The sequence below is a fragment of the Eurosta solidaginis genome, chromosome 4 (assembly GCF_040869045.1).
Source record: "Eurosta solidaginis isolate ZX-2024a chromosome 4, ASM4086904v1, whole genome shotgun sequence".
NCBI classification, from domain to species: domain Eukaryota; kingdom Metazoa; phylum Arthropoda; class Insecta; order Diptera; family Tephritidae; genus Eurosta; species Eurosta solidaginis.
Window position 1 is genome coordinate 10,757,270 of NC_090322.1, and position 16,793 is coordinate 10,774,062.

General features: G+C 39.5%; 1 protein-coding gene across 3 annotated transcripts in view; it reads right to left on the reverse strand.

Moving 5' to 3' along the window:
* Positions 1 to 12,664, reverse strand: part of G9a (histone-lysine N-methyltransferase G9a) — a 37,266-nt gene extending 24,602 nt beyond the window's left edge. The window contains exons 1-2 of one of the 3 annotated variants that reach the window (XM_067780052.1): positions 11,641 to 12,664; positions 8,935 to 10,564 (exon numbers count right to left, since the gene is read on the reverse strand). In XM_067780052.1, the coding sequence (XP_067636153.1) occupies positions 8,935 to 10,257 (1,323 nt within the window). In that variant the 5' untranslated portion in view covers positions 10,258 to 10,564; positions 11,641 to 12,664. Of the gene's footprint in view, positions 1 to 8,934; positions 10,565 to 10,666 lie in introns of all 3 variants that reach the window. The other 2 variants (XM_067780051.1, XM_067780050.1) reach the window with 2 other exon arrangements.
* Positions 12,665 to 16,793: the final 4,129 nt, after the last annotated feature.

Below are 16,793 nucleotides of genomic sequence, written 5' to 3' on the forward strand. Positions count from 1 at the left end.
CTCGCGAAACCTGTCATTGTCACCGACTAAATCTTCCGCGACCTTATTTACAACATGGACGCCCCAAATGTCGACCATATTGAACATCCACGTCGATGGCACTACGCTACCGACTGTCCCACACCCCAAAATCTTGGGTGTGACGTTTGATCAGGATCTACATTTTGGTGCGCACGCAACCGCAATTGTTCCAAGAATTCAGAGCCGTAATAAAATCCTCAAATCCCTTGCTGGCAGTACCTGGGGAAAAGATAAAGAAACGCTCTTGACCACATACAAAGCAATTAGCCAGCCGATTACGTGCTACGCGTCTCCCATATGGTCGCCAAGCCTAAAAACCACCCACTGGAAGAAACTACAGGCCTGCCAAAATACTGCTCTCAGAATCGCCACGGGCTGTCTTCTTATGTCCCCAGAACACCATCTGCATAATGAGGCGAGAATACTCCCCATCAGGGAGAGAAATGAGATGCTGACCAAACAGTTTCTGTTGAATACCCAGAAACCTGGGCATCCCAACAGACATCTGATTGACGAACCAGCACCGCCTAGGGGCCTAAGGAGTCATCTCCGTAAGCATTTTGAGGAAATACGGCACCTGAGAACCCAGCCGTATGAAGCGGAAAAACACAAGCAGGTCCTTGGTGAACTCCATAGACAGGCGTCGGACCTTTATGTCGGGAATTGCCCGGTGAATCCAGTACTTGAAGAAAAATATCCAGAACTCGCAGAAGAGGAACGCATACTCCCCAGGGAAACGCGTGTCACTCTTGCTCAACTTCGTTCTGGATACTGTAACAGGTTAAACTCTTACCTATCCAGAATCAACCCCGACATACAAAATGTATGCCCTGCTTGTAATGTGTCCCCACATGACACCAACCATCTCTTTAATTGTAATGTGGAACCAACGCCTCTAACACCCCTTTCCTTATGGTCCACCCCTGTTGAAACGGCAAGTTTCCTTGGACTCCCGTTAGAGGATATTGATGACAATTTGTGATCGGTCGCGGCTATTAGGTGGGGCGAGCATTGCTACAACAACAACATACTTCTCCTAGAACCGTGCTGTCTTCTCCAGTGGCTGTACGCAATCTTGCTCCATGCAATGGTGTTATCTTCTTGTTGACTAAATCCGCTCGAATGATGGAATGAGATGCACCCGTATCTACAGTCAGTAAACGTTCCTTTCCATCCACATGTCCTCCGACAGTAAGATTGTTTGACCTTCTTCCAATTTGTGAGATAGAGATTATGGGGCATTCAATTGAGGGAGCCAGCTGTCGCCCCTTGCGGTTGACTCGCTTTAGTTTAACGATTGAGTGGACTTGGAGATTTGCTCATCTCCTTCAGCTCTGCGTTTACGGCCACCCACATTGTTGGAGCTATTGGGACCGGTGCTGCAATGTCGTGCAATATGACCTGGGTTGCCGCACTTGAAACACTTAATAACTCCGGCATTTTTCTGTTGTGATCCCTTCAGTGCTTCCAAAATTGTGTCTACCCATTCTGGCCTTTCTACTTCTACACGATGAGCCTTATATGCTGGTTTACTTAATAGTGAGGCCGTTTCCTGAGTCAATGCATGTGATACCGTTTCAGCAAATGTCAGTTTTGGGTTTGCGTATGTAGCTCGCTTCGTTTCCACGTCTCGTATGCCATTTATAAAACTCTGGATTTTTACCCTCTCGGTGTATTCCACGGGTGCGTCCGCATTTGCGAGATGAGCCAACCTTTCAACATCTGAAGCAAACTCTTGCAATGTCTCATTTGCTTTTTGGTAGCGGTTTTGCAACTCAATTTGGAATATCTGTTTTCTATGTTCGCTTCCATAACGTCGTTCTACAGCAGCCATCAATGCTTCATAATTGTTCCGCTCTCCTTCGGGAATCGTCTGTAGAATTTCCGCTGCTGGCCCCTTCAATGCCACGAACAGTGCAGCAACTTTATCTTCCGCATTCCAGTTGTTCACTGCTGCGGTCTTCTCAAACTGTAGCTTAAAGACCTGGAAAGGAACAGAACCGTCAAAGGATGGTGTTTTTACCTTTGTATTGCTTGCTGAAACAGCTGGGCGGTTTAATTGCAACTCTTGTATACGACCTCTCAAAGCATCCACCTCGGCTTCGATTTTTTCCTCAAACTGCGTTATTTTCTCGTCCATACGTGCTTCGAGTTTTGATGATATACGCGCCTCTTGCGCTTCGAGTTGTACTGTTATGCGTGCGTCTTGTTCTTTCAGTTGTGTCTCCATCTTTGATGTAATCTGTGTCGACATTTCTGCCATACGCGTTTCTTGTGCTTCAAACTTGGATGTTATATCTGTCTTTTGCGATTCTAGTTGTGATGCCATATATGTCTTCTGCTCTTCCAGTTGAGATGACACTGTCGATGTTTGAGCAGATATTGCAGCTAAAATCATGTTCAAGTCTGTGCTGGTAACCGTCTGCGATGTTTCGTTTTTCTCTTCAATTTTTGTTGTCTCCTCGCTATCAAGATGAAAGACAAACTCTTCCACATAAATTCCTTCTACTTCCATTGCCTCTCGTAGCCGTGCCTGAAGTTCAAGTTTAACGCCGCTTGTATTCAATCCACGGCTCTCCAACTCCTTCTTTAGTTGCTGGATCTTCAATTCACTAAACTTCGCCATGTCCCTGCTGTCCTCTGGAATTTATTCAACAATTCCTCTTCTGACACCAATTGTAACGAATTTACTTGCAAATCCTCTTATTTGCAATCCTCTGCTAAGTTCGAATCACTAAACTGTTGAATAAATAACTCCAATTTGTAATAATGCAAAATGGCCTTTATTAAAGTACTTCACAATAACACTCAAACTGTGCAACGAATAGCTTGCTTAATAACCACACTGATTGATAGCTCAATGAAACTCTACTATTCAAAATAATACTGCTATTGCTAGATATCGTCTTAATCGCAACTGCTTGACAACTCAAATCAAACTGAATTATTTCTTACTCGCTTGCCCCGCTTTTATAGTTTACGCTGCATACTTCTAGGCTCTTCGATTTCCAGAACTTACTAGTTGTTTCGGCTACAAAATCGCCAGCCACAACAACGTGCACAAATTATTGCTCTCTCTTGTGACAACTCAGATAAGATATATGCATGTGTTTGTGCATTGCCGCTCCGCTGCTCGTATACGTACATATGTGTAGACGCAATTATTTATTCGTTTATGTAGATACATAAAGATTGAATTATTGATGTGAATGTTTGTAGTTTACAGTCTCTCGCGCGCACATAGGCATATAAGTAAATGCATCTGTGTGTGACATCTCTCTGGCTGCCTTATATATGTGTATACTTGATTTAATTATTAACGTAAATACTGCTTGGCATGGCCTTAGCATCGCCTTAGTGATGGGATAATTTAGTGATGCTAATATCCGTGACAATATATATTCTGTGCTGGTAAACGGTGCAAGCGGGGTTAGGGACTAAGAGTCTGTTTCCCTGACCTACACGATTGCTGCCGGAAAAGAGGGGTGGAGAAGACGGGGGCAGGGGCTGATTCTCAGCATTGCTACCGACTTTGCTACGAAGATAGTAGTTATGAGTGGTAGCAGCTGTTTCGAGTTGTTGGCGCCGCGGGGCGCGAGCAGCAGCGGGTACTAGTTGTGGCTTGCTGAGCAGCTGGGCTGCTGGAAGGTAGTGGGGGGCGCTAAGGCGTAGACTACGGGACACCCTTGGACGTGAACAGCAAGGAGCCACAAAAGATTTATAAAAGTTACGTGGACGTCGGGTTTTGGGATCAAGCCCAGAACAAAATGTTCGATGCAACCATCACTTACACGAGACACACTGAACAGAGTATGACCGTCCTAAAAAGATTCTTTTCCGGCAGATGCAGCAACACCATTTCTCAGGACCGGGGTCAGGAGACGGACCCGGATTGGATTCGATACCTTCCCGGAGCAAGAGAATATGGAGCAGTCCCGCTGCAAGGAGCAGCTGGGAGGATGACAATTTGTGGGAGGGACGCAACAAATTAAATGGGGTTACACCTTGGTCCGGAAAAATCCCGAGTCGCTCCGGTACATAGAACCGACTGCCTTGGGAAGCGCAGGTTTGTTCCTGTTGTTCATTAATGACCTTCATAAGGTTTTGAAGCGCTGCAATCCGTTGATGTACGCTATGTCAAACTTATATTGGCTATCCGCTAACACGCGCTAAAGGTACTTTGGCTTTCGTTAAACGTTGGTCTAAAGAATTCAATGTCCCATAGTTACGTTACAAAAACTCTTTCTATATCATTGGTCAGGCCTACTTTGGAATACGTTTCAATAATTTGGAATCCACGTTATCAGGTTCATTCTGACAAGCTGGAATCGGTACAGAAACAATGTTTGCTTTTCGCTTTAAAACACCTAACATGGGATCCTTCTAAAAATCTTACCCCCCCCCCCCCCCCTCCACCTTTCAGAACCGCAGGGAGATGCTTGGTTTTTATTTATTGTTAAATTAATAAGAGGGTCGATAAATAGTCCATTTTTGCTTGGTGAAATTAAGTTTAACGTTCCTATTAGGCCATCTAGACATTTTCATTCAATTTGGGTAGCTAAATGGAGATGGAAATGCACGAACCACTTCGCTGTTTGTGTCATGATTTTAACAAACACTGTAAAAATTTAGACTTCTGCGACTCGTTTTTTTGGTATTGAAAAATACCTTTTAACTACATTAAATTTGTAATTTGAAATGAAGCAAAGATCAATCCTCTGTTTCAAATACGAAAGTACCAGTTACTTGAAACTTGTTTGAAAATTGCGTTGTGATCATTATTTTTATATGTGTGTACTCAAATTTGTTCTATAATATAAAAATAAGTCGGGTTTTCCTTCCTGACACTATAACTGCAGAACGCACGAACCGATTTGCACAGTTTTGCATTCGTTGGATACGTCTCGGGCTCTGTGAGGTCTATAGCAAAGAAAATTCAGGATCGACGCACAGGGTCTCGGGATAGGCCAAAACGAGGACCCGGGTACCCCTAAAATGTGTTTATAGAATATGGCTAACAAATGAAAGCTGTTGATGGGTGCTTTAGTAGAGGGTAATTTGCATACCCCTGGGTGACTAGGGTTTCGAGATATAGGCCAAAACGTGGACCCGGGTACCCCTAGAATGTGTTTATAGAATATGGCTAACAAATGAAAGCTGTCGATGAGTGCTTTAGTAGAGAGTAATTTGCATACCCCTGGGTGACTAGGGTCTCGATATATAGGACAAAACATGGACCCGGGTACCCCTGGAACGTGCTTATAGAATATGGATAACAAATGAAAGCTGTTGATGAGTGCTTCAGTAGAGGGTAATTTTCATACCCCTGGGTGACAAGGGTCTCGAGATATAGGCCAACACAAGGACCCGGGTACCCCTAGAATGTGTTTATAGAATATGGATAACAAATGAAAGCTGTTGATGAGTGCTTCAGTAGAGGGTAATTTTCATACCCCTGGGTGACAGGGGTATAGAGATATAGGCCAAAACGTGGGCCCGTGAACGCATAGATAGTGTTTTTACATTATGGGTATCAAATTGAAGCTGTTGATGAGTGCTTTAGTACAGAGTAAGTTTTACACCGGTGTGTGACTAGGGTCTCGAGATATAGGCCAAAACATGGACCCGGATACACCTAGAATGTGTGCGAATTATGGATATCAAATGAAAGCTGTTGATGAGTGCTATAGTACCGGATAATTTTCATATAACTGGAAGGCTACGATCTCGAGATATAGCCCAAAACGTGGACCCGGATACACCTTGAATGTGTTTTTACATTATGGGTGTCAAATTGAAGATGTTGATGTGTGCTATAATACAGAGTAAGTTTTACATCGCTGAGTGACTAGGGTCTCGAGATATAGGCCGAAACATGGACCCGGATACCCCTAGAATGTGTGTGTATTATGGATATCAAATGAAAGCTGTTGCTGAGCGCTTTAAAGTGGTTTTCATTGTGATATTCGATTTAGTCGCATCAACCTGGCAAAACTGATAAATATGCATGCGAAGCCGAAATAAAGGCATGAATTAATAATATCCCCCTACCTATTTACATACGTCCAGTTCGATTTGCCTGAAATTTGGTATAAAAATTTGCCTATTAGTATTTACGATGCTTTTTTGCGGGAAGTAGACCAGAGACGGACTAGGACTGGGATTAGGACCAGGACTGGGACTGAGACTTAGACTCGGAGTGGGACTGGGACTGAGACTCGGAATAAGACTGGAACAAAATACATACCACCCTCTGGGACTGGCAATAAGATATGAAGAAGAATGAGAAAAACTTGAGAGAGAGAAAAGAGAGAAGGAGACTGAGAAAGAAATAAGAAGATGGAGATAGATGAAGCGAAAAATACGGAGGGAAGAGTGAATACAAAGATTAGAAAAAAGTGTAGAGGAGCGAGGGCAGATGTTGAGTCACCCTGCGTTGAAGTGACATTTCGTATTTACTTTGCGTTTCTCGGATTGCACTCAATTTTGTAACTACGTTATTATAGACATTTCGAGAAAACGTCATGACAATTTCCAACCGGAAAAGAGCGTTCTTTTGGATCGAAGACTTGGAAGCGAAAAGACGTGCCAATACAATTGTGAAACAACGCAAATCAGAACAACGCAAACCAAATTAAACCAAACACAAGTCAACATAATTTAATACCTATTCAAATCATTATATTAGTTTATATACTTTCGTTAATTTAATAAATATATTTCTACAAAACAAAGCATCTTAACAGCAGAGTTAGACGGAAAAGGCTTATTAAAATGTATGCAGATAGATCAAATTTTGGGCAGAACAACGTCTGCCGGGTCTGCTAGTTCTGTATAAATTATATTCTGTATAAATTTTGTCTACTATTAATTTGCTCTATTGTTGTCAATTTCATAAATACACGTGTGCCCCCACTAGGTAAATAGCTCCTTCATGAGTACATTGTGTGCGGTCTTTTTGAGATTCTTATAAGACATTTACATTGAAATTGTCAAGCGTTTAATTAAATACTGTTTAAATATTATTTTAAAATTGATGACTGCATATGTTATTTATATCGTCCATTATATCTTTAAATTAAGAGTATATTTGATCTGTATAATTGTTTAATTTGTAGACTGATAAATAAATAAAAAGTTAAATTAAATATTAGAAACTAGCAATAGTAGGCATGGAAAAACTAAATTAAATTAACTATATGAAATATAAAATTATTAAGTTCAATAAAAATAAAAATAAAATTAAAAATAAAATTAAAAATAATAATTTAATTAAACTAAATTAAATTAAATTTAAAAAAATTAAAAAGTAAAACCCAACTAGAGAGGACGGTAATTGGAGACGCAGTTTCATCGGTTGTTGATGTTAACATTGGGCTGCCACAAGGCTCAGTACTTGCTCCGATATTGTTTATAATTTACATCAATGATATAAAAACTTGCTTGAGAAATTGTAAAATAAGTCTTTTGCGGATGATGCATTAGTTAGCATTAGTGACAAAAATGTAGATTGCGCTGTCATGAAAATACAAGAAGACTTAAATAATTTATTTAAGTGGTTATGCAGTAGAAAGCTAAAACTTAATATTGATAAAACTAAGTATGTGATATTTAACATGAACCATAATAACTTAATCCAGTCTAGTCTGAAAATAAAAACCAATGCAATTGAAAGAGTAGATCAAATGAAGTACCTAGGTGTAATAATTGATGAGAAACTAAGTTCCACAGAACACATGAATCATTTGGAGAAGAAAATTGCACAGAAAATAGGATTTATGTATCGAACATGTAAGCATATTAGCCAACATCATAAAATATTAGTATATAGATCAATTGTAGAACCACATTTTATTTACTGCCCATCAATACTACTAGTAACGAATGATACGTTAATTAATAAGCTCCAAATACAGCAAAACAAAGCAATGCGTTTGATACTAAAATGCTCTTATATAACATCAAAAAGTATTATGCTTCCTATGTTAAATTGGCTTAGTATTAAGCAATTAATCTGTTATTACTCTTTGAAGTTTATACATTACATAACACAGGGAATGTTACCAAATTATCTGAGTGATAGGATACAGTACAATCATGAAATCCATAACTGTGGAACTAGGAGTAGCAGAAATTTAAGACTGCCCAAAGTAAGAACCGAGTTCGCAAAAAAGACCTTAGAATACGTAGGCTATAAAATGTATAATGAACTACCAGCAGAGATAAAAAACTGTGTAAACGTTGTTAAGTTTAAAGAAAAACTATTTCTATATTGTAAAAATTTAAATATTTAATACTAGTTAAACAATAAATTTACTCATTTCTTTTTAATGAAATAGTTTTAAGAAACAATTATGAATTTTGTAAATTGTACTATACAATGAATTAGGCTTTTTTGGCCGTAATAAATAAAATAATAAAAAAATAATAATAAAACTAAATTTAAAAAATAGCACTTACAAAAACAATAAAATAAAATAAACTAAACTAAACCAAATTAAGGATGATTTCTCCATAAAATACAATATAAACAAAAAGAAACATAAATTTTAATTAAGTGAGAAACCAAATAAGCAAGGATTTTAAGAAAGAACTACAAGGTTATTTCAAAAAAATAAAAAAAAAAATGTATACTAACAGAATTTAAGATAGATAAATGTAAAATGAGATAAGGACGCAATTGAAAATAGGTTAATTCAAGGCCTTAGCTGGAGACAAAAGCTTGAGTTTATATTAAATTGGCGCTACTTGGCTTTGCATTCCCGAATTAATTTTCTTGTTGGCACTTTTATGATAGCTTTGCTTATATATGTATGTATATATTTCATTGTGGAACAAACCAAATAGCATAGTATATTATAAGATTTACAAAACAAAGAAGCACAATTACTATATTATCATGTAGGTACTTACGTATTTATCAGCAACATCTTTATTTTCCACAGCGCTCTCACTTAATTCCACACTCTCAGCGGCTGTTGCTAATGCGGCCTGCGCGACATTGCTTTGTGTGCCAATATTAGGGCTAGCGGCGGATGAGATGATGTTAGTGCTGACATATTCGTGCGTCAAAAGTTTTGTTGTTGTTGTGATCACTTCAACTGGCATGCTTGGTGTCATTGTACTTGTATTCAAAGCATCTACAACTGATAGCTCACATAAGCTCACATCAGCTTCGACGGCTCCCACTGTTGTCGCCATCAACTTCTGCTCTTTAATATCATCTACATCCTGCTTGAGTGTTGATAGTTCTATCAGCACTAAATCGGCAGCATCAGAAGTGATGGTTGCAGCAACTAAAGGGGGATCTGATTTAGTAACCGTGGACAGTTCAACGCTTTGTACCAACGGTGCATCAACAGTAGTTGCAACCTTCTGCTGACATATGCGTTTACTATATATACCATTATCATTGTAACCATCCTCTGATTGTACTTGAGCATGGGTATGGATGCTGATATTACTGCTGTTGCTAAGACTGCTATTATAATTACTGCAATTACTATTGCTAGTGCTGGTAATGCTGTGTCCTTTACTGCTAGGAGCGCCATCACTGCTGCGCGCTGCCAACGTGGTTATGGAAGTTTCACTGCCATGCAGTGAAAGCTTATCATCACTTGCCAACGCTTCCCCTTTAGCTTCTTCTTTGGTGGTGTCACCTGCAGCATCGGCGGATTCTTTCACTACGCTCAGGCAGTTTGTGTGCTTATTTTGTTGCGCTGCTGCTGCTGCTAACTCATCATCATCGGCCAGCAATGCATTAATTTGCTCTTCCATGCAATCTGCGTTTGAAGCGCGTTCGTCCTGCTCATGCGCGCCAACATTGCGCGCATTTCCTGCTTCCTTGCCTGGTGTGGGTGGCGCCATCCCTAATACCGTAATATTCTTATCATTCACTTTTGATTCTGTTCCCTGTTTTCTGTATTGTGTTTGTTGTTGTTTGCCAGTGTGGCTGCTGCTGTTGCTGCCATTGCTAGCGCTCATGCCACTCTGGCCTTGTAGTGTACTTTCGTTTGGGGCTATTGTCTCCTGCTGCTGTTTTTGCGCTTGTATTTTTCTGTCCTTATCTTTGCAGGCAAATTGATTATTTATCAAATTGCGCCATTTCAATGTTTTATCTTCAGCCAAATCATGGTTAAGCAGCGTACCACCCTCAGCTGTGCTGGTGGCGCATTCAGCATCAAATGTGCTGGACATAGAGCTGAGTAGTGATTCCATGCAATCGGCAGAGGTCATCTTGTATTGTTCTTATTTGTGTGCAACGTTAGTAATTAAAAAAGGTGGCCATTTATCTTATATCTTAATAAAAATATGTACATATGTTTGCTAGTTTTCCGTTTTTAAGTGCTTCGTGTCCAATTGTATTTGCGTATACATAAATTGGTAATTAGTATGTATGTATGTATGCATGTGTTCAAAGATCAATCACATGCCCGTAAATTTCGATATGCAATGATTTCCAGCATAGCACACAGCGGATATGAATTTTTTGCTTAAATGGCTGAGTTTTCTTTGAAGCGCGCACCATCTATAAAATTGTCACCTTGGAAAGAAAAAATGTTCACAGTTAAAGTTTTAACCGTTTTTAGTTCGGTTAATTGTCCAAGGTACGTTTATTTTCTTAAATCATTAAACCTATGCTTACGGCTGTTTACGCCCAACGCCCCCTAGTAGTACACGTCGCCTTCTTTTTACAAACCTACACACGCGCGCATATACACACGTACACGTCTTACTTCATCCGCGGGGCGTACACATCACTTGAGCTCATTTTTACTTTTTTTCGTTTTTTGCCTTTTATTTCAAAGATTTTCTAGTTTAAATTTGGTGCAAAATAACTTATTCTTTCCAATTAATTTTATTGCAAATTTTTCACATCAATTTTACGTTTAATTTATTTAATTATTGTTAAATATCTGCTTCTGCTCCACAAATTCTTTGCTACGGCGGCTGAGACACTTTTTCCTGGTGCTCTCGAACTTTAATAATAAAATGCCTTTTTTTCTTAACGCTGCTGCCGTTTTTTTTTTTCTTCTGGTATATGCCTTTTTACTTATCTACACTTTTTGCCTAGTCTTTGCTGCTCATTCTGCTTCTTCTCTAGCTATAAGTAGCTTAGTAGTGTATTTAATATTGCTTTTTATTTGCTCACATTTGCTTTTTTACTTTTTTAAGAAACAATTAACATATTTTGCAATTTAATTTTGTTGCTACATAAGTAGGTACTTCAATTTTCACACTTTATTTCTTAATTAATTTAAAAAATTTCGTCCCCAACTTCCTATAGATTACCTATGCGAACGCATACAAACGCATACAAAAATTTGTTGGTCTCAATCTTGTCTTTTGGCCCCACTTCACCGCATATTTCCAAGACCATTCATCATGCATCATCATCGTTCAGGCACGTTCGCCAGTCTCGATTTCATTTCAATACTTACAATTTTCACATGATTTTTTCTTTCGCCACATTTAATTCACTTTATATTATCTTTAATTGTACATTTCTCACTTGATTTTCTTAATTTGTATTAATTTAATTAAAATTTACTTGCAGCTGTTTTTTTTTTTCTAGCTCAAATAAATCTTTTGCTACAAGTTCTTCAGCTGCTTTCCTACCGTGTCTTGTTGGAACACGAACACTGCTGTTGGCATACTCAATGTCGTCGTTGCCTTCTTTCTATCCTCTTTGATTCATTGCAATGTTGCAGCGCTGCTTATATTAATATGTGGCTGTATGCGTCGTCGTCGCAGTTGTTTTCGTGTATTTATTTACTTCATTGTGATCACAAACTCCCTAACCTCTTGAATGGCACCTGAATTTTGTTTACTCCCTCCGTAATTGCAAAAAAAAAACACACACACACACTTGTACAAACACTGCACAGCCATCAAGCCCAACAAAAGCAGCGTAATTATTAGCCCCTTGTCAATTGGCTTTCTTCAACTTTGTTCTTGTAACGTATGTTTGCCACCCTCTTTGCACGTACATATGTAATTGTTGTTGGATTCGTACTGCGTTTGCAGCCGCAGACAATTTGTCTTTTACTGTTGCTGTTGCACCCAGTTTTTTGTTTTATATTATTTGCAATTTTCTATTTTTTTAAATTGCATTTTGTTCATAGAATGAACACACATTTTTGGTTTAATTTCTTTACTTCATTAGTTTAATTTCACTTTTTACGAGCTACAATTCGTGTTTTCTGGCTGCTGCAAATGATTTTTCTCTTTGATTTCCTTTTCGCTTTTGTACTTTGGAAACGCACCCTTATTTATGCAAATTTAAGCGCAGAGTTGTTCACTTGGTTTAATTACTGTTTTTTTGCCATTTTTAATTGCAAAAGTTACTTATTTATAATTTTATAACATATTGCACTCGAATTTTTGTACACTGCTGTTTTGTTTTTATCAAATGGCTTCTCTGAAAATCGCCCGAAAATATCACAAAAACCCACGAACTGAAAAACATAACCTGAGAATATACGGTGGCACCCTGTGGCCAAAGTCATCGTTGATTTTTCAGTGGAAAGAGGCGATAAAAGACATGCCATATTGCTTTACACCACAAATCACCCAGGAAGATTTGGCATTGCGCATGTAAACATTAGGTCATCTCTTTTTTATTGGCAATTCTTACATAATTTTCCTTTAGCTCTTGTTTTTTTCTCTTTCTCATTCGCTCAAACAGTCAACTGTGACGTAGTTGCGCAGAACGAAGCAATTTTGAACTCGTGAATGCGCAATCTGGGAATGTGATTTGTGGGTTTACCCAATTGGAATCCGACACTTTTGCATATTATGAACAAGGGGTGTTTTTTAACCGTTTGCAATGGGCCCGGGCCCAAAGATCGTTGAGCTTTGCAACAGAATAAACAGCTACCTCCCTGATCTCTCCAGTTTTTTCGGCTAGCGAAACCTGGCATCACAGACTAAATCATCCGCGACTCTATTTACAAAAATTGGACGTCCCTAATGTCGACCATTTTGAAAATCCACTTCGATGGCACTACGCTACCAACGGTCCTACACCCCAATTTCTTGGGTGTGACGTTTGATTAGGATCTACATTTTGGTGAGCACGCAGCCGCAATTGTTCCGAAAATCCAGAGCCGTAATAAAATCCTCAAATCCCTTGCTGGCAGTACTTGAGGGATAAGACAAAGATACGCTTATTACCACATACAAAGCAATTGGCCAGCCGTCGGCCGTTTGCGTGTTACGCGTCCCCTATATGGTCGCCAAGCCTAAAAACTTCCCACTGGAAGAAGCTACAGGCCTGCCAAAATACTGCGCTCAGAACCGCCAGGGACTGTCTTCTTATGTCTCCAGAACACCATCTACATAATGGGGCGAGAATACTCCCCATCAGGGAGAGAAATGAGATGCTAACCAAACCGTTCCTGTTGAATATCCAGAAGCCTGGGCATCCCAACAGACATCTGATTGATGAGCCAACACCGTCTAGGGGCTTAAGGAGTCATCTCCGTAAGCATTATGAGGAAATACGGCACTTGAGAACTCAGCCGTATGAAGCAAAAAAACACAAGCCGGTCCTTGGTGAACGCCATAAACAGGCGTCGGACCTTTATGCCGGGAATTGTCCGGTGAATCCAGTACTCGGGGAACAGTACCCAAAACTTGCGGAAGAGGAACGCATACTCCCCAGGGAAATGCGAGTCACTCTGGCTCAACTTCGTTCTGGATACTGTTAAAGGTTAAACTCTTACATTTCCAGAATCAACCCCGACATACAAAATGTATGTCCCGCTGGCAATGTGTCCCCACATGACACCAACCATCTCTTTAATTGTAATGTGGAACCAACGCCTCTAACACCCCTTTCATTATGGTCCACCCCTATTGAAACAGCAAGTTTCCTTGGACTCCCGTTAGAGGATATTGATGACAATTTGTGATCGGTCGCAGCTATTAGGTGGGCCGAAAAATTGCTACAACAACAACAAAGGAACTTTCGCACGCTTTTTATTTGTTTCGACACTCTATAGCGGACGCAGTCAGGCCTTCCTTGCTCTTCCATGTGGTAGCTCCATATTTTGCTCGAGCGATATCCAAGGATATGCCCTGCAAAGTGTTAGGGGTGGAGATGAACTCAGCGCTGTTTCTTTGCCATCGGGGAGCAAAAGTCTCAATTGGAGCATTTCAATGAGCCAACCACCTCTAGATCACGATCCTATCTCTTTGAAACGATCCGGATCAATACCTCTTTGTTAGTTGTCAAAACTTTTCACAAAACAATCCAGATAGATATCAGGATCACAACCTTCCAAAAATATCGGGAGAGGTATCAAACGACGCGTATTGACCTCGAAAGCAATATACCGAAGGCCGAAAAGACAAAGACCGGAGATAATTGCAGTTGAACTTTTATCAGTGCACAACATGAAAATTGCCAACTTGAGCTGCAAATATGTATCTCCGGCAGATATTAACACGCGTCTTGACTTTTACCGAATCCCATACTCGTGTTACTAATTTGGAGCTGTTGGTTTCTGAATTATCCGCCGTAAGCCAAATTTTGTTGGATCAAATATAAGTACAGAATTGGGTGTAGTTAGTATGAGTTGGCTGCACTTATCATCATTTCAGCCATCAGTTTCCTCTAACGATATCATTAGTTATCTGGTAAGACATCTGAAGGCTGATAAGTCTAACTTTGCCTGAAAAAGGCTTATAAAAAATGACACTCCGCTTGACTCATTAACAAAAGTCAACTTTAAGCTTGGTGTTACAGAAACACTATATGATGCCGTTTTATCGCCAGATTTGTGGCCTGCTGGGGTGAACGTTCGGTGATTTCGTTTTTTTCCCAAAGAGGTAAGGCAATCGAATTGCCCTTAGTTGCCAGTGGCAATACTAATCCTGTCAACAAGCAACTAAATATCTATTTTCAAAATGCTTCTGGCATCAGAACAAAAGCGCATGATGTTAAGTCGCTGAGCTCGCAGTTAGAGTATGATATTTTTGTCATTGTTGAAACTTGGCTGACTCGATTTTTTTGATGGCGAATTCTTCGATCCCAATTTGTTTGTCGTTTTCCGTAAAGACAGGGATGCCGAAAAAACTGGGCGTTCTCGAGGTGGAGGTGTACTTATTGCAGCTCAACGCAAGTATAATGCTTCCCTAATTCAGCTGGATAATATCGATTCGCTACTTGACCAACTCTGTGTTAAAGTTAGTGGCTCTACGTACTCCGGCTCTCTATTCTTGATGGCATCTTATATTCCGCCGAATAGTTCTGAATATCTTTATAAAGCTCATGCTGACAATATTTCATCTGTAGTTCTTAATAAGCTTGGTGATAATCATATATGTATTTTAGGTGACTTTAATCTAAGCGATGTCACATGGTCTCAGGGTTTCTGTGGTTCGGGCCTCATGCCAAATAATATATTGAAGTCCTATGAGACTTATTTTATAGATAACATGCTAAGCTTAAACTTGCTGCAAATCAATAACTTCACTAACAGGCTTGACAGAATATTAGATCTTATATTCCTCAGTGATAATATTAATTTTAACATTTCCGAATGCCATGCACCATTTGCTCCGTCGGATATGCATCACACTACTATTGTTCTTAAACTTGAGTTTTATGTGTTTTGTGTACAGGCATGTTCCAGTCTTTAAGAAAAAACCGTATAAATTACCTTGGTATACTAAGGGTTTAAAAAAATTGAAGAATTTGCGAAACAAATACTACAAAAAGTTTAGTCAGACCAAGGATCTGTTCTTTTACGAGAAGTATCAGCAGTACCTAAAGGAGTTTAACTGCTTGGATAAGTTTCTTTACAAAAACTATATTCTTAGCTTTGAGACAAATATTAAGTCCAATCCAAAAACATTTTGGAGTTTTATTAAATCTAAAAGGACCTGCTCCTCGGTTCCTGCTTCTGTCTTTTACCAAGATAGTGTAGCTACAAATCCTAATGCGGTAGTGAACCTGTTTGCGGACTATTTTAGTGCCAATTTTGCATCCTATGATGATGCCCCTTCTTTCGACTTTGCATCTGATTTAAATTCTGCTCTGGATTTCGGTTCAATGTCGATTTCATGTGACGAGATCTCAAGTGGTATTACTAATTTAAAGCAGTCGGTCAAGACAGATTCTGATGGTCTCTCAAGTGCCTTGTTTAAAGGTTGTCCGGCCTTAGTTTTACCTCTTGAGATCCTGTTTAATATGTCACTTCAGTGCGGGGAGTTTATTGATGCTTGGAAACTTGCATCGATAACTCCTATCTACAAATCTGGAAATAAGAATGATGTCTGTAACTACAGACCTATATCAAAGCTCACTACTGTTTCGAAGTCATTTGAATGTGTTGTAAAAGAAAAGTTATACTTTTCAGTGAAGAGCCTAATTTGTGCCAAACAGCATGGTTTTGTTGCGGGACGTTCGACGGTCACCAATCTAGTGGAGTTTAGTGAGTATTGTATATCTGCTTTTGCATCTGGATACCAGGTGGATTGTATTTATACTGACTTCTCCAAAGCCTTCGATAAGGTATCACATGAGATCCTTATTCATAAACTTTCCTGTCTTGGTTTTCACTCAAATTTTCTGCAGTGGCTAAATTCTTATTTAATTAACAGATGGTGTATTGTCTGCATTGATGGTGTATCATCCGATCCATACCTTGCAACTTCCGGCGTTCCGCAGGGCAGTATTCTTGGACCCTTGCTCTTTGTCCTGTTCATCAACGACATCAGCACTTGCTTTTCGTATGCTAGGTTTCTCTTGTACGCTGATGATC